The sequence below is a fragment of the Falco peregrinus genome, chromosome 6 (assembly GCF_023634155.1).
Source record: "Falco peregrinus isolate bFalPer1 chromosome 6, bFalPer1.pri, whole genome shotgun sequence".
Lineage (NCBI taxonomy): Eukaryota > Metazoa > Chordata > Aves > Falconiformes > Falconidae > Falco > Falco peregrinus.
The window spans coordinates 21,000,681-21,024,552 of record NC_073726.1 but is presented as its reverse complement, the minus strand read 5'-3'; the positions used below and the strand labels follow the sequence as shown (position 1 = coordinate 21,024,552).

Below are 23,872 nucleotides of genomic sequence, written 5' to 3'. Positions count from 1 at the left end.
AAGGGGATCTGGGAACTGCAGGGCTGTCAGCCTGACCTTGGTGCTGGGGAAGGTTATGGAGCAGATCACCCTGGGCGCCATTACATGGCCCATACAGGACAACCAGGTGACAGGCCCAGACACCACAGGCTTATGAAAGGCAGGTCCTGATCAACCAACCTGATCTCCTTCTACAACAAGGTGACCCACTTAGTGGATGTGCTGGTTTTGGCTGGGATAGAGTTAATTTTCTTCTTAGTAGTTGATGCTATGTTTTTGATTTAGTATGAGAGCAATGTTGATAGCAACAACTAAAGCATCAGTGTGTTAAGTAGCGCTGAATCTAAATCAAGGACTTTTCATTTTCCATGCTCTGCCAGTGAGCAGGTACACAAGAAGTTGGGAGGGGACACAGCCAGGACAGCTGACCCGAACTAGCCAAAGAGATGTTCCGTATCATGGGATGTCATGCTCAGTACATAAACTGGCGGGAGTTGGCCAGGGGCCACTGACCACTGCTTAGGCACTTGCTGGGCATCAGTTAGCAGGTGGTGACCAATTGTATTGTGCATTACTTGGGTTTTTTCTCCCTCCCACCTCCACCTTGTGTTTAATTCCTCCCTCTCTCTCTTTCATCACAATTACAAATGTACTCTGTGATATTATTATTTTAATTTATTTTAGTTATTAAATTGTTCTTATCTCAACCCTCTCAACCTATGAGTTTTACCTTCTTCTGATCTTCCTCCTCATCCCACTGGGGTGGGGCAGGGACGGGGAGTGAGGGAGCAGCTGTGTGGTACTTAGTTGCTGGCTGGGGTTAAACCACAACAATAATACAGAGAGGTTTTTGTTATTGCTGAGCAGAGCTTACACAGAGTCAAGGTCTTTTCTGCTTCTTACACCACTGCACGCGCAAGAAGGCTGCGGGCACAAGAAGCTGGGAGGGGATACAGCTGGGACAGCTGACCCCAACTGACCAAAATGATATTCCAGACCATATGACATCATGCTCAGCATATAAAGCTGGGGGAAAAAGAAGGAAGTGGGGGACACATTTAGAGTTATGACATTTGTCTTCCCAAGTAACTGTTGTGTGTGATGGAGTCCTGCTTTCCTGGAGATGGTTGAACACCTGCCTGCTGATGGGAAGTCAGTCTCTTCTCCCAAGTAACAAATGATAGGTCAAGAGCCAATGGCCTCAAGTTGTGCCAGGGGAAGTTTAGATTCGACATTAAGAAAAATTTCTTCATCAGAAGGCTTGTCAAGCATTGTAACAGGCTGTGCAGGACAGTGGTTGAGTCACCATCCCTGGAGGTATTTAAAAGACATGTAGATGTGGCACTTAGGGACATGGCTTAACTGTGGACTTGGCAGTGTTAGGTTAACAGTTGGGCTCTAATCTCTTCAGGGTCTTTTCCAACCTAAAGGATTCTAGAATGGATAGAGAAATGGGAAGTAGTCCAGGAAAAGGGTAATAAGATCATCAAGGGATTGGAAAAGGTGATGCTTGTAACAGCTTGGCTGCTTCAGCATGCTAAAGAGGAGGCTAAAGGCTCATTTTATAATAGCTTACAATTAAACTAAAGGGAGTCATAAAGTAGATAGAGCTCAACTCTTTTTGATAGTGGCAGATAATATAATAAGGGGCTGTAGACATTAAAAAAAGCATCTGCATTAAAAGTGTAAAGCAGCATTGGACAAGGGCCCAGAGAGGTTCTGGAATCTCTCTTTTTTTCTCCACTCAGGCGAAGTCATGGGTGACCCAATCTAGTGCTGCTTTGAGGAACAGAGGGATATACAAGATCATCTGCAGAAGTCTCTTAACTAGTATTTCTGATTTTGTTACTTCACTGAATGCCCACAAGAACAGAGAGATTCACTCCTGCTCCCTGAGCCCTATTCAAGCCTACCCTCTTCCCCACATTCCTCATCCCAGACTCTGCAAGCAAGTATAAAATATGATCGGTACCTTGCTGTTTAACTGCTGAATTCTGAGCTCTTTTTGGTGCAGTTCTTTCAGGCTGTCATTCAGCTGGGCCTGGAGATGTTTTGTCTCTGTTTCTAGGCTTGAGAAGTCCCCTCTCAGAACTTCTGAAGACATCTGCCAGGGAAAGAACAATGCAAAATATACTGCACACCTGACAACCCACTCTTGTATTAGTCCTCTCTGTTTAGTATTCCAGGGTCAAAGCCCAACATTATCCCTAGGCCTGGAACTTGTTCTGCTCAGGCAAAACAACAAATGGGGACTAAACAGAAATATCCTAAAAGCCATCTGAAAACCCAAACAATTACGAAAGATCACTGAACTTGCACATACGATGGGTCCTTCTCAAAAGTGGTCTTAAAGCTGTGTACAGTACAGGAAGGGAAAAAAAAGTGATGAGAATAAGAAAAACAAAGGAAAAACCAAAGCAACATCCACATTGCTCTCATTCAACACAGACTAAAAGGTTAGCACTGAGGCATTCTCCTGGAAAGCACCACATGCACATTGCTCTAGCTTTAGCTTTTTCTTTGCATATATGCACGTATACATCAAAGGGATAAGGGAAGATTTTCTCCCTTCTCCATTGAGATAAAAGCTTCTCACTGGAACATTACAGATGTAGGCAGGAGAGTTCTCCTCTTGCTCATAATGATATTGTACAGGCAGCACACAAGTGTTTTTCCCTAGAACAAGCAAAATACTCAACATATTCCATTCCACTTTTAGGAGTGTGATACAAGAGAAAGAGGCAGAAAGTCCCAAGTTCAATCCTCAGCCTCTCTAGGCTGAAGTCAGGATTGTAGATCCCTGTCGCAGTAAAAACAGCATTAAAAATTCATAGTAAACTTAAAAATTACAACATGACATCGTGACAATGTGACAAGAACTAAACCAGAAGATCTGATTCAAATACAGTGGAACAAGCAATCCTAAAATAGCCAGGAAGACCAACCTGATAAGTTCCATACTGCTTAGAAGGACCTAGGGGGCCTAGGAAGCCCTGTCTCTTTCTCTCTTGAAACATTATGAACCACAAACTAAGGGAAGAGCACAGAAGAGTAGGTCAGAGTTTTCTAAAGGTTTTCAGTGATCCAACTTGCATTGTTGGTATAGTCCTTGGAGGTCACACAACAAAATCCGATACTGCAGTCTGTACAAACTGAATACAAGCAACAATACAAGGCTGAATTTCAAGCCCCACATCTCCATGCGATAAAGAGCCTGTGTATTTCCACCCACCTTTGTTTGGTACTGCTCCTCTACAACATGAGATTTGCCGAGGGACAGTTTCATTTCTTGTGTGATCCTTTGTAAATGGCTCAGTTGCTTGTCCTTTTCTGCTATGGCCATCAGGTAATGTTCCTTTATGCTGCTGTTCTGCTTTTCCCAGGTAGTTTTCTCTTGTCTGCCCAGTACAACACAAAGGAAATTAGCAGGAAGTTACCACTATCACTTATGATATCCAGGTATCCTGCTCAGAATGAGCTGAGGATGATTATATTTGCTATCATCACCCCTTGCCAGAAATAAAGTTTCATAACTAAACCAAACCAAAATAACCCACTTATGTACAGGAACCTTAAAATCAAGTTTAAGGAAGCATTCTATATTTTGCTCAATCCTGCAGATTGTTCAATGCTTACACATTTGGTACTCCTGAAGATTGTTTTGATCTTAGTGCACAGAGAGTTTTGTCAAGCAAGTCATTGACAATGACACTTGTCATCATAACATTATCGTTGCCTCAGTCAAATATGCACCAGAACCACAGCACTGATCCCAACATGCAAACTTGAGGCCTAAGCTTCATTTACGTTGTAGAAGCTAGACAGGGGAAAAAAATATCCCTTTTATCAGAGATAAATAAAATTTGTAAACTGCTTCAAGACTACAAGATCTTAAGTGTTAGTTTGAGGGTCAGACTGGGGGCAGGGGGAGAGGGAAGGACCACTATAAGTTTTTATACCACTTTGGACAAAGATAAACCATGTATCTTTCCACAGAAACCCCAAACCCTTTTACTCCAGGTTCAGTCATTCTTAGAGGGATCGCTGAAGTACCTGAAAGGACTGTTTTCCCCTTTTTAGAACCGAGCATATTTGTCTGACTAGTTTCAGTCCACTTGGAAATGACAATTTACTAGACTTGAATTACACACTTTTTTAAAAAAGCAAGTGAAACGAAGGATTATACAGTCATACAAAATGAGTTTTTTCTAAACAATGATATCAGTGGGATACATAAGTTCCAATACGAGAAACTGTCTTCTCTCGAACAGATGATATTGGCCACCACTAGATGAAGGAAATAAAAATGAAGAGGTCATTGATCTATTTCACACAGGCATTTCCTTCCAATATGCTGGGCTGTAATCCTTTGCTCTAAGCCTGAGGCAAAAGCTGAACAAGGGAAGCGTGTGCCCACCCCCGAACAGGGCAAAATGAGTGACAGCTGACACAGGTAAGGCTGAGCTTCTCGATGCTTTCTTTGCCTTTTGTCCACAAGTGCTCTTAGAAAGAAAGAAACAGCACATTTGTATCTCTGAGGCAGCGAGAAGACAGACAATTCTCACCTAAGTTGCTGGAGCTCCTGCTGGTAGAAAATGCTTTCTTGCTTCAGCTGTTCTTGAAGAAGCTGCTGTTTGTCTGCGTCTTGCTGATATTCCTGCAGTTGTGCTTTTAAGCGAGAATTTTCAGCTGATTCTACCCCGGCAAGTATGTATTGCTGCTGCAGATTCTTCAGCTCTCTCACCTTTAATTGAAAGGAAACATCAGTGTGTGTGATAACTGAGCAAGCAGCTAGGTTTATTACTTACAAGTGTTTAAAAGCATTTCTCTGTGGCATATGGAGAAAAAAAGTCACATTCAGATGACAGAGAAACTAGAAACTGAATCAGTGATTAGAGCAGTCTACTAAAAACTGCTCAGAAAAAAAACCCTCAGAGAATTCTGCTGTTAATGAGAGTAGTGAATTTTGAGACCTTCCATGAAGATTTGACATATATTAATAAAAAGACCCCAGACTACAGTATTAATACCCTTATTCAGAGGAAGAAAAATTGAGACAGGAGCTAGTTAAGAATAACTCCTGAGGTTGGTATTTAGGGTAAACCAGGGAACTGAGAAAATAAAATCCATTTGACAGTCTGCTCAGACTGGGATTAGAAGTAAGTTGTCATTACGCATCCATCACTGCAATCAGGACAAGACAATGTGACTGACTTTGGAAACAGGGACCAACTAATGAGTCAGGAGATCTCTCTACTGAGGATCTATCTCAGTATTAGCAGTGCTACACAGATATGCAAGTTCAACAAAACAGCAGTAGAGGAGACATAAATCTTCAAATAACTGAGATACAAAACGGACAAGAAGGAGAAAATGTTTAAGACAGTATCACAAAGTCTGTTGTGAATTAACAGAAGGGAAAACTAAGACAGACTAAGTGTCAGTGGAAAATGATTGTAAAAGTTGGTCATCTGACCAGCAACTAGAACTCTGAAGCTTGCTGAGCTGCATTGTAAAGGCCAGAGCCTTCACAAACACAGAAACATTAAATATGCAAGTAAGGATATCAAAATGAAGCTGCAATGCCTTGGACCTGTCTTGATAATCAGCTGCTAAGAGGAGAAACAGAGCCAAGCCTTTGCTCTAGTCTCCTGCAGAAACCCAAGACAAATCAAAAGCTTCCACAGATGTGGCCTAAGCAGGTTAACAGGGAACCTGTATCTTATTTCTACGATTCTGTATTTTAAATCAAGCTAACAAGAGAAACCTGAAATCACAGCTTCCATATGACAGAGAAGATAACACAGATGACACATACTAAATCCATGGGATCTGATAGTGTGCCCACACGTGCTATTGTCACTGGGAGGCAACTCAATTACCTTTGAAAGGTCATGGTGACTGGGAGAGGTTCCTGAGGACTGGAAGAAAGCAAATGTCATCCCTACCTGCAGGAAGGAGGAACTGGGGAACTGCAGGCTGGTCAACCTCATCTCTATCCCTGGGAAGGCGATAGAGCAACTAGTTCTGGAAACCATTTCCAGACAGATATAAAAACAGGCTGCCCAGAGAGTGTGGAATATCCACCTATGGAGATACTCAAAATCCAACTGGACAGTGCCTTGGGCAACCTATTCCAACTGACCTTGTTTGAACAAGGGGGTTGGACTAGAAGGTCTCCAGAAGTCCCTTCCAATCTCAACTATTCTGTGATGACAATAATCTGTGTTTTACACTGCAAATAGCAGATTTGAAGATCCAAATCTCCAATGGGGCTTTAAGTAAGAGCAGGAAGACAGAACAAAGACTTACTACTCTGTCTCTGTCATCCTGCAAGGAGGACAGTGCCTTCTTAAGACTCTGCACTTCTGAAAGAGTGGAGGAAGTGTTCCCTTCTGCTTGTTGCTTCACTTCTTCAGTCTTACGTATTTTGTCCAGTTCATTCAGCAGACGGTCTCGCTCATTCTGCAGGCTTGCCATAGCCTTGGAGAAAGATTTGACTTGGTTGGAAGAGCCTTCCAGTTCTGAAGACAAACTGAGAAGCTCATCATCTTTGGCTCTCAGCTTCTGATTAAGTTTCTCAATCTGGGCCAAGAGACCTCTTTCATCACTGGCTTTCTGCAGTTCTGTCAGCTCAGACCTCACTGTATCTCGGTCCCTGGCAGTGGAATGTTGCTCCTTTTGTAGCCGAACCATCTGTTCATGAAGATTCTGCACTAGACTCTTTTGTTCCTCTAAGTCTGCAGTGTATTTCTGTTTCAAAACATGAAGCTCTTCATTGGCCTGGTCCCAGCTATCCTGAAGAGAGCTCATGGACTTCCCAAAAGACTGAATTTGAGCTCTGAGATCTTTGTTTTCATCTGTGACTGCAAGAAATTTCTGTTCCATTTCCATTAAGTCCCGTGCCAATTCTGCTACTCTTTCTTCTGCTGTTTCTGTTTCATTCCTCATTATCCCTGCATCATGATGTAGGTGTTTCAATTCCTTCCGAAGCTTGTTCTCGGCTTCTTCCACTCTCTTGGATGCATCCCTTTGAACACATACCAGTTCCCCCTCAAGTTCTGTTATCCTTTTCTGTGAGAGGGAAAGCTTATGACTCAGTTCTCGTGCCTCTTCCTCTTGGGCCTTCAGTTGTGCTTGACACTCCATGATAGGACCCCCCTCACGTAATGCTGTCATCTCACTCTGCACCTGAGAAAGAGAGGATGTAAGGGTTTCAATCTCTTGAGACATACTGACTTTATCCTCTCTCAAGGCTTCCATGCACTTCCTGAGATCATCCTGAGTATGCTCGGACTCTTTCAGCTGTGTTTCTATGATTGTCTTGTCTTTTTCCAGAGTTTGGATCCGCTGAAGCTGTGTTTTGAGAAGTTGTTTCTGTTGGGAGTCCTTTATTGAAATCACTTGGTTCAGGTCTTCTCTATATCGCACCAACTCTGCATTCAGCTTGGCATTCTCAGAGTTGAGGTCATCCATCTGGCTATGAAAACTTCTAATTTCTTCCTTGAGCTTATTGTTTTCAGCAGCAGCCTCTTGAATTAGCTGGTCTTTTTCCAAGATTATAACAAGATGACGTTCCTCAAGTTGCTTGTAGTCTCTCAGTATGCGATCTCTGTCATCTTGCAAAGATGACATGGACTTGGTGAAGGAGTCCAGTTGTGCCTTCTGCTGCTTACTTTCTTCTCTGCTTATCTTCATCTTTTCAGTGAGACAATCAAATTTATCAAGAAATTTGTTCTTCTCATTTTCCAAGGCTTTTTTATCTTCTTCCTCCTTACTCAGCCTATGCTCCAGCTCTTTCATCTCTTCAGAATGTTGCTGCTGTAATTCAGATAGAGCTGCTATAACTGCTTCTTCCTTTGCAGACAGCAAACTAATGATCTTTTGATCTTTGGCACTAATTTCTTCATGCAGCTTATTTGTTAGGTCCTTGGAAGCTTGCAGATCAGCCTCAAGCTGTTCACAGCTGAATTTAAAGTTCTGGATACTGGTCTCTTGTTGCTTGACCATACTGTCCAGCTCCTCTCTGACCAATTCACATTTGGTGAAGGAATTCTGTAAGTCAGCAAGCTGGTCTCTCAGGCTGCTGATTTCTGACTCCAGTTTCTGCTGTTCGATCTGAGACTTGCTGTACAGTTTCTGAGACCCGTCAAGTTGCATCAAAAGGTCTTTTTTTTCCTCCTGCAACATTTCACATGTCTTTTGATAATGCTGAATCTCACTCCTCAATTCGGACTCACACTCTCTCTTGCTGCATTCCAGCCTGAAAACAGAGAAGAGAAAGACAGTGACAAATCAATGAAGTATCTCAGTATCCAAATACAGTAACAGTTTTCATTGATTATACTAATTTAGAAAAGACACAAAATTCATTTTACTTTAAGAAAGCACGTGGGAAATATCCAGATGATTAGTTTTCCCTCAATTTAAAATTCCAGGCATCTTTTAAAGTTCTGACTGCGCTACTGTCTGAAGGGAGTGGTGCTAGGGAAATATTTTTTAAAAGTTGTCCATTGAGGGAAACGTTTATGTTGATATTGAAAAAAAATGGAGGAAGGTTAAACATTGAGTGTTATCACCTCCTTTTCATTAAAATACTTCTTTCATGCACTGTGGCTAACAAAAAACCCCCAAACAAGCAAGCAAGCATCACGCAGACACACACTCTCAATGAAATCACTGTTCTCATATGCTTGATGCTCATTTAATGTTCCAGCATGCAAAGAAATAGCATTTTGATCACAAACTTTATAGAACAATTTTACTCATGTAAGAACAGTTTGGCTTTGAATTCTGGAAATTCCCAGAGCTAAGTTTTGGTACATTTCCATAGCTCCACCTTTCCCTCAAAATCTATTGGGATTCAACTGGAATTATCTATCCCAATGCTCTCTTGACCTGCCAAGTTTAATCTATTCCAAATTTCAGATTAATAAAGATTCTAGATAGTCCTCTGATGACTACTGCTTGTTACAGAGAACAGATTTAACACAGGTGCCCTAATAATGAGAAAAAGGAACATTACACAGTGTTAATCTCCTTGTATACTTGGTGCAGTCAATAAATACATAGTAACTCCCTACAACATAACTCCAAACCTCTTTTCTATCCAAACACAAGCAATCCAGGAGATAAGCCTGTTTACGAGTTTATTAGGAAGACTAATTCTGCTCTCCATCATAGGCATTCATTAGTTTTTCCAATCACATGTCATATTTAGCATATTTATGTACTCAAAATTCTTTCTTTCTGGTATAGTGCAAAGGGGAATCCTACCTCACCTCTGGCTGCTGCCTTGTCAAAAGGAAATACAAGAATACCAGCCGAGTCATTATCACCTTTACCTGGATATATGAGTCTGAAGTTCTTCCACACGTATGGTCATCTGCTTAATCTGGTCCTTTAGCACAACACAGGTTTCCTCTTTTGAACGTATTTCTTCCTCTTTCTTTTGAATACTTTCAGTGAATTTCTTCTCCCATGTTTTTGATTCATCTATCACTCTATCCCTGTCATCCTGAAGGGATGACATGCTCCTGGTGAAGGCTGCAAGCTGGGCTAGTGTTTTGTTTAGGCTGCCTTGCAATTGCTTGGCTTCTTGATCTTTTGCCTTCAAGGAGTCTTGAAGATCGCCAACAGTTGCTTCTGTATAGTCTTTCTCCCTCTGCAAAGCTGCCAGCTTTTCTTCCATGTTCTTAATTTCCTTTGAGTGCTTGTCTTTTTCCTGTTCCAGTCTTCTCTCAAAGTCCTCATCCTTTTTCTTCATTTGAATTTTAATATTCTCTTTGTTTGCCTGCAGCTCTTCTTTCACTTTGACACTCTCTGCTAGAACCCTTGCTGCCTCACTCTGGGTGTCATCCAATACTACTCGGCAGAGAGCAAGTTCTGTTTGGGCTTTCTTGGTGTCTTCAACTGCTTTTGCTAAAGTCTCTTTGGTTGCTTCTACCTCTTTCTGAGACTCATTCTGCAGAAATTCCAGAGCTTTAACAGTTCTTTCTAAACTACTGTTCTTTTCCTGGCTTTTAATACAGTCCTTCTGCAGTTGCTTAATCTCCTGCTGTTTCTGTTTCAGCAGTTCCTGAAGCTCCTTTACATGTGTGCCATTGTCTCCCCTCCAACTGCATTTTAGCTTTTCTACATATTCCTTTTCTGAACTTGCTTTACTTTTCTCCTTTGCCATCTGACATTTCTCCTCCTCCAGTTCATGCATCATTCTCTGCAAACTCTGAAGCTCAGATTTCAATTGCTCATTTTTGATCTGGAAGTCTGTTGCATCTTGCTGATAGTTCCCAATAGTTCCATTAAGTTCTGCCAGCTGATTCATGAGCCTTTCTTCCAAATCATCCTTCTCAGCCTCTAGCTTGTCCTTCAGTTCTGTCATCCTGATGAGGTCATCTTTGGTTATTTGGACTGTTTGTTCCATCTTTGCTACTGTGTCCTGAAGAGCATTCAATTCATGGACCTTCTCTTCCATTTGCATCTCTAAAGCAGTTTTCTCACCTGCTAAAGTCTCAACACGCACGTGGATATCACTCAGCTGTTGCTCTGAAGCCTTCCTATTATCTTCTAGTTCTGTGATTCGCTCTGTGAGCTGAGCTATCTGCTGTATGTAGGTACCAAGATCTTCACAAGGGCTACTACCTTCAAGTGCTTTTTGTTCCAGCTCTGCAGTAGAAGACTCTGGTCTAAAACTTACGTCTACTCGATTTTCAGTCCTCTCCATTGGTGGTGGTGTGGCAACTGCCCGATTTGTTTCTACCCCTGTTGCCTTCTCAGCAACGTACTTGTCTACCAGTTCTCTGCTTTCCTCCAGCTTAGATTCTGTTAACTGCAAATGACGCTTTAAGTCTGTGATCTCTTGATTCAGAGATGCCTTTTCAGCCATTACTCTCTCAAGCTCTGTAGAGAGAGACTGGTAATCTCTCCTAGAGCTTTCCAGATCTTCTTTCAGGCTAGTATTTGTAAAGACATCTCCAGTCCTGTGTAGCTCTCCATCTGTAAAACGCACCTCTGCTCTAAGCTTCTCATTCTCCTCCTCTAGTTCCAGGATCTTTTGTTGCTTTGATTTTGCAAATTTCCTCATTTTCTCCTTCATTCCATCAATTTCCTGTCCAGCTTCTTGTAGCTGCTTATCTGTTTCCTCTTTTTTTGCTTCAACACTTTTCAGCTTAATGAAAACTTCCTGCTTTTCCTGTCTAACAGTTTCCAAAACACGCTGAATCCGCTCAGTCTCATTACTCACATTCTCATAGGACTGCAGGAGAGTTTCATATTCTTTCTGGAGGTCCCTGTATTTCTCGTGCCACTCAGAACTCTCGGCAGCTTGAAAGCATTTCAAGGATTCCACCTCCTTCTCCAGCTTCTCCTTCTCCAGAGTAACTCTGTCTAGAGAAAATGTCAGGTTTTTACAGCATCCATCAAGATTCTGATTTTCTGTAAGTACTTTATCAACTTCTGCAATAAGTTTTTCTCGCTCTTCAGTGAGGCCTGCTAACTTTTCTGTTAAAGTATCTGCTTCTTTAACATGGCCACATATTTCGTTTTCCATATTTGTCACCTTGATGGAAAGATTTTCAATAGTAGTTTTAGCACTAGCTAGCTCCTCTTTTAGAGATTTGCTCTCCTTTAGTGCCTCTTTTCTAGAGATAAGTGCAGCTTGCAACTTTCTCTGCATTTGATTCTTCTGTTTAGCTGCTTCTGCACCATCATCTTGCTTCTCCTGAATTTCAAGCAACTCTGTTTGCAGTCTCTTGCTTTGTTCCTCATGAACCTGAGCTTGAGTTTCCAACTGACTACATAGTCTCCTGACTGAATCCTCTTTTTCCAGCAGCTGTGCCTGCACATTATTGAGAGCTTCACTCTTCTCCTTTAACTGCAAGTTAAGAAATTCCACTTCTTCATCCTTTTGATGCATAAGTGTTTTCAGGTCTTCCAGACAGCCCTCTCTAGAAATTTTTGCTAGATTCTCCTCCAGTTCTGTCTGAAGACTTGCTGCCTTAGCTTCAGCTTGGTCAGAGGTTCTCTTCAGCCCTTCTATCTCCAGAAACAACTGTGCTATGTGTTCTTGCAAATGAAAGACTAATTCTGATTTGCAAGCAAGTTCACTTTGCATATAGCTAACGTTATGTTCCAGTTCCTCCTTCTCCATCTGCAATTTTTCAAGTTTTTTCTTAAACTCTTCCCCAGAAACATCTGCAACTTGGAAGAGTTTATTTGTTGTATTTTCTCCTTCTGTGCATGAAGAATCCAACCCACCCTGATTCCCAAGAACACCCTCTGTCAATTCTTTCTGTTCTTGGAGTTGTCTGAGCTGAGCTTGGATGCTTTCCTTCTCTTTGCTTTGCTTATCAAATTGTTCTTGTAGGATATTGTAATCATCTTTCTGCTGTTTCAGCTGTTCTCTGTGATGCCTGTCTTTTTCTTGAGCCTTTTTTATAGTGTCTTTACGAGATACCAAGGCCTCCTGAAGTTTTTTTTGAAGTTGCTCTTTTTCTTGTTCAAGAGCTGAAATCCTCTCTTTCAGAGCAGACTTTTGGTTTTCTTCAAGATTTGTAGCTGCTGAACTATTTTTTTCATTCTCTTCATAATCTTTTGGGCTTTTATTGGTTTCTGTTACTTTGTCAGCAATTGTCTGACTCTCCATGATTTCATCTTTAATTGAAACAACGTTTGTCTTGCCTTGCAAGCTTTGCCTCATTTCCTTGATCACTGCCTGCAATTGTGCTTCAGTAGTCTCTTTATCCAGCAGGTCCTTCCGGATGCTCTGCAACTCAGACTCCTTTTCAGAAAGCAGCTGAATTAGATAATCCTCACTAGGCTGGCTTTCAAGATTCACTTCTCTGCTTATCACATTTGTCATATTTTCTTCCCCTTCAGCTTCTTGAGTCACTGAGGTTTCTGATTCGTGTTCTCTTAATTGCATTAACTCATTCTCCAATTTACTAACCTTCTTCAGAAGCTCTTTCCTGTTAACGAGTGCTGCTTGCAGCTTCCGTTTTACTTGCTCATTTTCTTTTTTCAGAAGTTCAATTTTATTTACTAACACCTCATTTTCTTTACATGCTGCCTCTGTCTCATACTGCTGCTCAGATGCCTCACATTTTAGATATATATCTTTTGCTTCTATGTTTTGGTCTTTTTCTTCCTGGGCTTTTAATAATATACTTGTTTGCTCTTTAAGACTCTTCAGCTCATTTCCTAGAGAAAATTTCTCTTCATTCAGCAGGACCATTTTCTCAGACATGCTGACACTGATCTCTCTCATCTGTTGGTCTTTCTCCTGCAAGGTTTGTTGCAGGCTCTCTATAGACCTGGTGCGTTCAGCAACAAGCTGTTCTAGGCTTGCTGCTTCACATCCCTTTGAGACTAAGTTTTGGGAAAGCTCTTCTATCTCAGCTGTATTCTTCCTCAAAAGTTGTTCTAGATCAAGTACTTGACATTCCTTCTTCTCAATCTGGCTTCTCAGATCTTTTAGTTGCATGTCTTGGTCAGAAAGCTGAAGTTGTGCCTCATCCAAGTCTTTTTGCAAAGCTTCAATTTTTATCTCCTTAGATTTAAATTCATTTTTAAGACTTTGGATTTGTTCTCTCAGAAGACTGCTTTCACTGTCTGACAGCCTCTGCTTTTCTGAAAAAGCTAGATTTTCCTCAAGTTGCTTTACTTGCTCTTTCAGTTCTGTTACGGTAGAGAGTTCCTTCATTTGGCACAGAAGCTGATCTCGTTCGTCAGTCAAAACACAAAATGCACTATCATAATCCTCAATTTTTTTTCTGTATTCCTCAGTCAGCTGGTTTAGCCTGTTTATTTCTTCACCTTTTTCTCCTAAATCCTTTTTATAGGATTCTTCTGATTTCTGCAGAATTATCTGCAGTTCTGTAATTTGGTTTTGTAAGTTTATCAGTTCTTGAGATTGAGAGGTGCCAGGGTCTGGGTCTGCTGAGGAGACTTCTCGCATTGCTTCCATCTCGCCTCTGCAGGGGACAGTGCTTCCCTGTGGCACTTCTTGAAGACTGATTCTGTTTTCCTGAAATACACCAACTTGCTGCACTTCTGTTTTGCTCAGTAATGAGCTACTGGCCAACTCATTTTGGGTATCTGAAGCCTTTTGCTCTTCCCTTTCAAGAAACCGTATCTGGGAGTTATCTTCTAGCTGGTTAGCTGCTTCTCTGCTCTGGTTACCTGTAGAATCTTGGCCATTTGGGCCCTTGAGCTGCCTTTTCAGAAAATTTATTTCTTCTTGGGCTTCTTTCAGTTCCAGCAGCAAAACTGACAGCTCTTTCTGTTTCTCTGCAGCAAGATATTCCAGAATTCCAGGTGGACAACTTTCTTCAGTAAACTGCTTGCTTCCATTGGGAAAGCCATCTGGTTTTGCCTAAAAGAAAATAAAAGGTTTCAATTTTCCTTTGAATCCTGTGAAAGGGTGACTTTCGGAAGTATCTGCTTTTCACGTTTTGTAGTTTAAGGATACCCTTTCTTGAGCTGACTCTTGCAATAAATAGCCTCACTAATAACAGGAGGATGACTCATGTAATTTCTGTTCATTTCAGTTTCTGAAGTTGCAGCACCAAAGATTCTGGCTTCAGGATTAGACCATAAATGTAACTTCCTATTCCTTTGTTTCCCATTCTCTCTTGATTACAAGATAGCACGATTCCAAAGTGTTTCAGTTCTCCTATGATTCTCACTAGCTCTCCAGTGTACTTACCCAGACACATTTTCCTGGCATCCTATCCATAGTCTCCAAATGAGGTTTTGTCCTGTATTCTATCTGTCCATTTAACATGGCAAAGAAACAGTGCATAAGCCCATATTCTAGTCTGTGTCCATCTCCAAAGTGAAAGCACCAGACAAAGTGCTTGGCTTTTTCCAAATAACTGTCCTAAGCTTGCCTCCCACCCCCAAAAACAGATTACAGAAGACAAGCAGTCACAAATTATTCCCAGAAAGCATGGATCAGCAGCCCACGAATAAGTCAACATCTTGTGTTGTAAAGGCTGTCCAGCAGTTTGGAGAGCAGAAACATTTTATGAGGAACCATTAAAGGAGAGCTGTCACTTAAAGCATGTTGCAGTGTTGTATCAACGACTTTACATTACAGGATGTTAAAAAAAGCCTTTGGGGCTTTTAAACTAAATTAAAGTTTTCATATCCACAGATGCATACAATACTGAGAGGAAAAAAGTTCTAGACTAAATTTGTACCTCAAGGAGCACCAAAGTGTCATCAAAAGGCTTTTGCACTTCAGAATTCACCAGCTCTCCTGACACACCTAGTGATAAAAGGTACACTTGTCACCATCAGCATAACAAGTTGCATGTAAAGTCAGTAGGTAAATGGAGAGAAAATATATGGGACTGTAGTTTCTCTAGTTTCCAAGGCAAGGAAAAGAAAAAAGTTTGAACCTATAAATGCAAAACCTCCTGCGTTTGCTGCATGCTGGCATCACCTAAGTCTACACTACAACTGACCTCTACAGAAGAATGAAGAGGCAAAGAGACTGAACTAGGTGATGGGTTGTTTTGTTTTGGGTTGTTGGCTTTTTGTGTGTTTTTTTTCTTCCTTTTTTTTTTTTTTTTTAAAAGGGTGGGGGTGGTAATTCCAGGCACAAAAAGAAATTTAGTAGCTTGCAGAGAGAAACCCAATTCTTCAATTTATGTTAATTCTCTTATGGGTCTTACACATCGGCCTCTGCATCTACAAACACGCTCTCCTTCAAACCCTTCTCTCTCATCTTAGGAACCACTTCTTTCTTCTCTTCAGATATATCCTATCCATCCCACATTAGAATGTTCTCTTCTACCTCATGTGCATCTTTTCTATCTCCTGTACAACTTTAGATTCTGACCTCAAAGCTCTTCTTTCCAAATCAGCTTTGCTTTGTCCCTGAAACTTCTCAAACGTCCACAATTTTCTTGTCTTGTGCCTTATTCTGTGTCCTCACCTGTAGAAGTAGAAGAGCAGTCTACGTAAGAGGCTGGAGCTTCGAGAATCTGCAATTCCACCTCAGGTCCAACACACTTACTCTGTTGGTTGAAGAAAAAATACTGAAGTTTTGATCCATGATCTTTGCATTAGAACACAGCTATCTTAGCTGCCTGCTGCTCTGTCAACCCTTAAGTAAAAAGCACCAGTCCCAACTTTAGATGCAACTCTGATGTCTAATGAAAATCAAAACAAATCTACTTTTTTTTAAATAATTTATATTAAGCAAGAGACTAAGACCTGTCTCAGCAGATTAAGGCATTAATGAATGCAATGATTCTAACAACTTCGCATATTGAGATGCTTCCTCTTCTATCTTCACTGCTTCAAAGGGTCAAACTATAGATCCATAGCCTTTCATTGAACCACCCAAGCAGAGAAGGTGAGGAGTCATGTGTTTGTCACTGTATGCCTCACTACTCCAGATAGTAATGAGATACTACCGCAGATAAAGAACCTACAGTCTTCCCAGGAAAGTTACAGTAGGCTCCTCCACAGAGAAAGACCCACCCCACACTGCTCTATGTCTCCTGCTTCTGTCAGACAGGACAGAACCTGAGTGTTGAAGAACACAGAGCACACTAGAAAGAGAGATTTTGCTATTTCACACACACCAACTCTTTTTGCCCACACAAAGATGCTGAATAAAGCCCAGGAAATTGGTTAGTTTGCTGTTGAACTACAAGAACTAAAACTTCATCTACTAATTCCTTCATTCTGAGAAATCCACTTAACATCCACCTAAAACGAATGGCAGTATTTCTGGCTAGTTCCCAACACATTGTCTTTCACCACAACAAAGAATTGGCACGGCTAGTACTGTTTCCATGGGAAAAGGTTTGAACTAGAATACAAAGAGACTACATGTCAGAACTAAGTGTCTAAAAAAAAAAAAGTTACTCCCTCCCACCCTCAAAAAAACAAGTAAAAAAACCCCAACCCAACAATTGAAAGACTGAAAAAAAAAAATGAAGCGTTCAGAACTAACTTTTGCTGTAACTACCTAGAATGTAGGTACAGGGCACTAAGAGGGCACAGAATCATAAGGAAATCTCCAGTCCCAAGAGCACCTTGCCTTTGCGTGCTACAAGCACTGAAATGGAACGTACGGCATGCATTGACCCATGTTAAACATTCACCTCGGTCTGAATCGTATGCTAAAGAACCTATCTCCACTGACTATAAAGGGGCTCTAGAAAATAGCTCAAAGGTTTATATTTGCCCTTGAAAAGATGGTGTGCATGTGTGTGCGTACAAACTCATTGATCCTCTAGCTTACACCCTGACTACAGGCAGTTGGAATGTAAGGGTCTGAAGTCAAGCAAAATGAATTGACTCAAAATGCCTTCTCCAGTTCCAACATAAGTCCAAAATGTTAACTTTTGCCCTAATACTTCACAGTAATATACATATACTATAAACTCTCTCTGTTGGAGAGGAATATGTTAGATAAAACATAGCAGGCTGGAACAAAGTGGAGCAGTCTGGAAAGAGCCCAGACGTTGCTCTAAGCCAACAAAAAACTCTACAACAAATTCTTAGTACAGATATACAGAGGTAGTAATCTCCATCACCTTGCTGACTGAGTATAAAGCAAAGCAGCAGGTATCTAATCCTGCACTCTTCTCACCGACAGACTGACTGCAAGTGTACCTGCCGCTGTTCACAGTGCAAGACTACAAGGACAGAGTCTACTTGTCTCCCTCACTTAGCAAAAATAACTCCGCTTCCTCCAGTTAGTCTGCCAGACCCCCATTAAGGCAGTGGGAATGGATAGGGCTGGTTTGAAAGGCATCCTATGACGTATATTTACTGAAGCTTCCCCCCGTTTAGCCTATGGTTTTGATGAAAAACTAAGTCACAAGAGACAGAAAAAAAGCACAAATATGGGTTGGGTGGATGAAGGACACAAGAATTCCAAGCAGCCAGCAAAGGGAAATACAGTCTGATAAGAACATAGTACAAGCAGTATTTGGAAGCTCTTTCTGTCTTTCATCATTAATCCAGTTAATAATAACCTTCCAAAGAGGATTGTTAAAACAAAGGCCATCACAGCTTAGCTGTTTTAAGGCCAGTCCTTGACCTGTTTTAGTTTTAGCTTATTTCAGCTGCTTAATCATTACCTGCTTTGCATATTCTGTGACCATCACAGCTTTCTGCAGAGGCTCCTGGAGAACAACTTGCAAGTGTGGTATTTCTGAAACATTCAAAACAAACAATTTCCGTGAAGATTAAAAATCTACTTTAGAGAGTAACAGGATATTCTTCGAGGAGCTTTAGAGAACAGGACACATGGGTCTTAGTAAAAACTTATGTAGTGGAGATATATAACACTGCCATTGGATAATGTGTTTATTTTTTTTAAGAGACAAACCACCGAAACAACATACTTTAAGCGCCTTTTAGAAAAGAAAAATTATTATAATACAGACTAAAATTAAAGGACAGCTGATAGAGTTTCAAGATTTTAGAAACATTTTTATAGAGGAGGGGAAAGAAAGAATTATTATAGCAAAATTTTCAGATTTAACTTGGATAAAAATGAGATGAGAAATTGTTAAAATTAGAGAAGAATAAAACACTCAAGGGCCATGGTCCAAGTCAAGATTGGTACAAGAACTCAACTACTGTTTGACTCAAGAATTATTTTTTTTTTTTACACGTATATGTCTGTAACCTGGCATATAAACACCATTTATCATAGATATGTCACTGTATATGATGAAATGACTGGCGTGGTAGATGAGGGAAGAGCAGTGGATATCATCAAGGCCTTCCGTAAGGCTTTTGGCACCGTCTCCCGTAACAGCCTCATGGAGAAGCTGTCGATGTATGGGCTGCACGAACAGCAGTGAGGTGGATTGAAAACTGGCTCAATGGCCAGCCAAGAGGGTGGTGATCAGCAACATGAAGGCTTGGCTGGAGGCCAGTAACTTAGCAGTGTACCCCTGGGGTCAGCACTGGGTCCGATCCTGCTCAACATCTTCATTAATGATCTGGGTGATGGGGCGGACTGCGCCCTCAGCAAGCTTGCAGACGACACAAACCTGGAAGAAGTTGCTGGTACACCAGAGGGTTGTGCTGCCACGCAGAGGGATCCGGACAGGCTGCAGAAATGGGCTGACAGGAGCCTCGTGAAGTTCAACAAGGAGAAGTGCAAAGCTCTCCACCTGGGGAGGAACAACCCCACAACACCAGTTTATGCTGGGGACCACCCAGCTGGAAAGCAGCTTTGCAGAAAAGGCCCTGGGGGTCCTGGCTGACACCAAGCCGTGGGAGCCAGCCACACTCCCTTGCTACAAAGGCGGCTAATAGCATCCTGGGCTGCATTAGGCAAAGTATTCCTTTGTCTCTACTCAGCACTTGTGAGGCCACACCTGGAGTACTATGTCCAGTTCTGGGCTCCTGAGTACAGGAGAGACACAGACATACTGGAGAGAGTCCAACAAAGAGCCACAAAGATGATGAAGGGACATGAGCATCCCCCTGTGAGGCTGAGAGGGCTGGGACTCTTCAGCCTTGCGGAGAGGACGCTCAGGAGGGAATTTCATCAATGAGTATAAATCTCTGAAGGAAGAGTGCAAAGAAGATGGAACCAGGCTCTTTTCAGTGGTGCTCAGTGCTAGAGGCAATGGGCACAGTGTGAAACACAGGAGGTTCCCTCTGAACATCAGGAAACACTTTTTGGGCCATGAGGGTGACACGTTGCCCAGGGAGGTTGCAGAGTCTCCCTCTTAAGCTGTCTGGACACAGTCCTGGGCAACTGGCTCTGGGTCCTTTCCAACCTCAACCATTCTACAGTACTCAGGAGGTACTCAAGACATTTTCATACTCCAAAGCATAAGACAGGCAAAAATATGTCCTGTGCCAAACCCAGAAAAAAAAACCCCTTTGAACGTACTAATAGTTATTTTTGAAAGTACTAATAGTTATTTAGCTTTCCTGATTAACTACCCCAGGAAGAAAGCTTCCATTTGCATTTGATATCAACAGTCACCGTGTCAGTCTTCTCACTACCTGGGGAGACAGAGAATGTGTTCATTTCCACACTGGCTACTTGCCAGTAAACGTCTGTCTTTAAACAGTTTGAGGAAGTCTCTGTGTGACAGATCCCGAATCTTCTGTGGGACCTTAATGTTCCTGACATCTGCTGGAAGAGTAACACACCACAACGTGGGCAATCTGAGATCGCTGGAGGGAGTCAGGGAGAAATTCTTGATACAGGTACAACGTGGGCAATCTGAGATTGCTGGAGGGAGTCAGGGAGAAATTCTTGATACAGGTACAACGTGGGCAATCTGAGATTGCTGGAGGGAGTCAGGGAGAAATTCTTGATACAGGTACAACGTGGGCAATCTGAGATTGCTGGAGGGAGTCAGGGAGAAATTCTTGATACAGGTACAACGTGGGCAATCTGAGATTGCTGGAGGGAGTCAGGGAGAAATTCTTGATACAGGTACTGGATGGGTTAACCAAGAGTTAGAGCAGCTGTTCACAAACAGGGAATAATTGGCTGGATATATGATAATCACTGGCAGCCTTGGCTGTTGTGACCATGAAATAGAGGAGTTCAAGATTCTGAGGGGAGTGAGGAATGAGAGTAACAGAGGCACAGATCATAGACTTCAGGAGACCAGACTTCACCTTACTGGGGGAACTTGTAGGTGGGATCCTACAGCAGACAGCTCTGAAGGACAAAGAAGCTCAGGAGGGCTGGCAGGTTTGTAAACACAGCAGTCTCCAAGCACAACAACAGTCCATCTTGACACTTAGGAAAACAAGCCTATCAGGAGACTGGCTTGAGTAAACAAGAAACTCATGGCAGAGCTCTGAGGCGAAGTAGTATTATATAGGAGATAAAACCAGGGACACGCTGCAAAGGAATTCAGAAACATTTAAGGACTGTGTTACAATATGCAAAAATGACTGGCGTTCGAGACTTGCAAGGGATGTCACGGGCAACAAGAACAGCTTCTACCTCTACATTAGTAGTAAAAGGCTGAACAAGGAATATGTGGGACTGTCACTCAATGAGGTTCATGATTTAGTGACAGTGCACACAGGTAGCGCTAAGATACTCTGCGCCATCTGTGTCTCTGTCTTCACTAACAAAGTTTTCCAAGCCTCTGTCCTGAGGATTGAGTCAGGGACTACTTGCGAGAAAGAGTGTGATACAAATTTATGAGAACAGATCGGTTGTCTTGCATTTGAGGGTCCTGAGAGAGCTGACCAACATCCTTGCAAGGACAATATCATCACAGAAAGGTTATGGAAACTGAGGGAAGTCCACTATGACTGGAGAAAGACAAATGGTGTATCCATCTTCAAAAAAAGGCCCCAAAGATGACATGGTAAACTTCTAGCCAGTATAGTTCACTTCAGTCCCTCCTGAAATCACGAAGTGAGTCCTCTTGGAGCACATCAGCAGGCACATGGAAGAGGAGGGAGTGACTGAGAAACTGTCGGCATGGATTTACCAAGGTTAAATTACATTTGCAATGCCCAATTGCCTTTTATGCATTTGTGGATGAAGAGAGAACTGTGGATAGCATTTACCTTCTGCCAGTGTGTCCTGCAATATTTTTTATTGAAAATTAGAAGTAATAGTCTGGACTGAAGGACAACTCAACGCATAAAAAACCTGGTTGAATGATCAGGCTCAGAGAACAGTGGTGAACAGGTCATGCTCTATCTGGAGTTTAGGAACAAGTGGAAAATCACAGAGGTCAATCTGTGACCTCTCCTGTTTAACATCTTTATCAGTGAGCTGAAGGTGGCAGAGTCCACACTCAAGTTTGGAGAACACAGCACACTGTGGGGAAACAGCCGATACCCTCCCTGGCAGGGCTGCCATTTACAGCAGCCTAGACAGGCGAGAAGAACGGGGCAACAGAAACCTCATTACATTCAACAAGGGCAAATGTAAACTCCTGCCCCTAGAATGTGGACTGGGGACCAGCTCTGCAAGAAAGGATGAAGAAGATCTACCTGATAGACATCAGGCTAAATCTCAGCCAGGAAGTGTGCCTGGCAGCAAACAAGGTCAACAGCATCCTGGAGCGTATGAACAGCAGTCCAGTCAGCAGATTATCCTCTTCTACTCAGCACTCGCTACACTGTATTTCAAGTGCTGCATTCAGTTTTGGACCCCCAATATAGGAAAGACATTGATAAACTGAAGCAAGTTCAGCAAGAGACCCCCAAGATGGTCAGGGGGCTGGAGCACTTTCCCTCTGAGAAGAGGCAGAAGGAACAAGGCTTTTTTACCCCGGAGAACAGAAGGCTTTGGTAAGTCCTAAAAGCAGCTTTCCAACACTGATGAAGGAGTTATTGAGCAGACAGAGCCAGGCTTTTTACAGTGGTGCAAAGTAGGAGGATGAAAGACAACCCACATACACTGAAATAAAGTACGTTCCAAGTGGATGTAATGAAGACCTTTTTTGCCAAGGGGACAGTCAAGTATCATAACAGGCTGCCCAGGGAGGCTGTGCAGTAACCATCACTGGAGGTTTTCAAGACCTGACTGGATAAAGGCTTGAGCAACCCTGTCTGATCTCACAGTTGATCCTGCTTCTAGGAAGAAGCTGGACTAAAATCTGACTTTGATCCCTTCCAGCATAAATTATTCTGTGATTCTATGACTCGTCTCAGTTCTAGCTAATGCTATTAGAGATGATGCCTCAATATTTTAGTGTAACAGCCAGTAAACCAACTTATATAATGTCTTTCTTGCCCAGAAATACAAACTTAGAATCATCAAAAAACAGACTCAATTTTTGTGAACATGTAATTACTGATGATATTAAATGTATGTTAATATATACGCAAAATAAAATTCAAGACCAAGTTAAACAGTTCTGTTAGGGATAAGAAAGAGGAGTAACAAAGTATTTAGAACCTACAGAGGAGGTTTGAAAGACAATGATTTTTTACATGTTTTCATTTAATCTTTTGGGGTTTGGCTCTTATTTTTTGAAGAAATTACATCTCCCAGTGTTTAAAATGTAAAGAAAGTCAGTAACCAAGTTCAACACACCCACTGGAAACAAAATTACAACAAAAAAAGCTTTGTTTGAAGTAAACATGCATTGGGAAAGACCTTTTAAGTAACATGACAGCAAAGCTCTAGAAGTCACTGCATTTTTCAGGTGGCATTCTCTTCAGTGGAAAAAGGACCTGCTTTTTAAGTCCAAGTACATTTTGGATATACTCAATCTTAACTCAGGGCATGATATCAGACTAAAAGACGGACTTCTGTAAGGCCTTTGATATGGTCACCCACAACATTCTTGCCATTAAGTTACAGAGCTAGGGTTTGGCAGATGGACTGTTAGATGGATAAGGAACTGGCTGGAAGGCTATGTGCAAAAAGTTATAGTCAATGTGTCAATGTCCAAGTGGAAACCAGTAATGGGTGGTGTCCCTCAAGGGTCCACACACTGGGACCAATACTATTTACTGTCTTCATCCACGGCATAAGACAGTGGGAGTCTGCATTTCACACACTGAGTGCACCCTCAGCAAGCTAGCAGATGACACCAAGCTGAGTGGTGTGGTTGATTTGCTAGAGGGATAGGATGCCACTCAGAGGGACCTTGACAGGCTGGAGAAGTGGGCCCATGCAGACCTCATCAAGTTCACCAAGGTCAAGTGCAAGGTCTGGCACCTGGGTTGGGGCAACCCCCAGTATCAATACAGACTAGGGGGTAAATAGATTGAGAATAGGCCTGCAGAGAAGGACTTGGGGATACTGGTAAACAAAAAAACGGTCAAGAGCCAGCAATGTGTGCTTGCAGCCTAGAAAGACAATCATATCCTGGTTTGTATCAGAAGAAGTGTGGGCAGCAGCTCGAAGGAGACTATTCTCACCCTCTGCTCCACTCTTGTGGGATCCACCTGGATACTGTGTACA

General features: G+C 42.0%; 1 protein-coding gene across 1 annotated transcript in view; it reads right to left on the bottom strand.

Moving 5' to 3' along the window:
• Nucleotides 1-23,872, bottom strand: part of GOLGB1 (golgin B1) — a 51,777-nt gene that overhangs the window by 8,168 nt on the left and 19,737 nt on the right. The window contains exons 12-19 of the mRNA XM_027795354.2: nt 18,084-18,157; nt 15,920-16,001; nt 15,180-15,247; nt 9,324-14,350; nt 6,292-8,242; nt 4,545-4,723; nt 3,212-3,377; nt 1,952-2,083 (exon numbers count right to left, since the gene is read on the bottom strand). Coding sequence (XP_027651155.2) covers nt 1,952-2,083; nt 3,212-3,377; nt 4,545-4,723; nt 6,292-8,242; nt 9,324-14,350; nt 15,180-15,247; nt 15,920-16,001; nt 18,084-18,157 — 7,679 coding nt within the window. The remainder of the gene's footprint in view (nt 1-1,951; nt 2,084-3,211; nt 3,378-4,544; nt 4,724-6,291; nt 8,243-9,323; nt 14,351-15,179; nt 15,248-15,919; nt 16,002-18,083; nt 18,158-23,872) is intronic.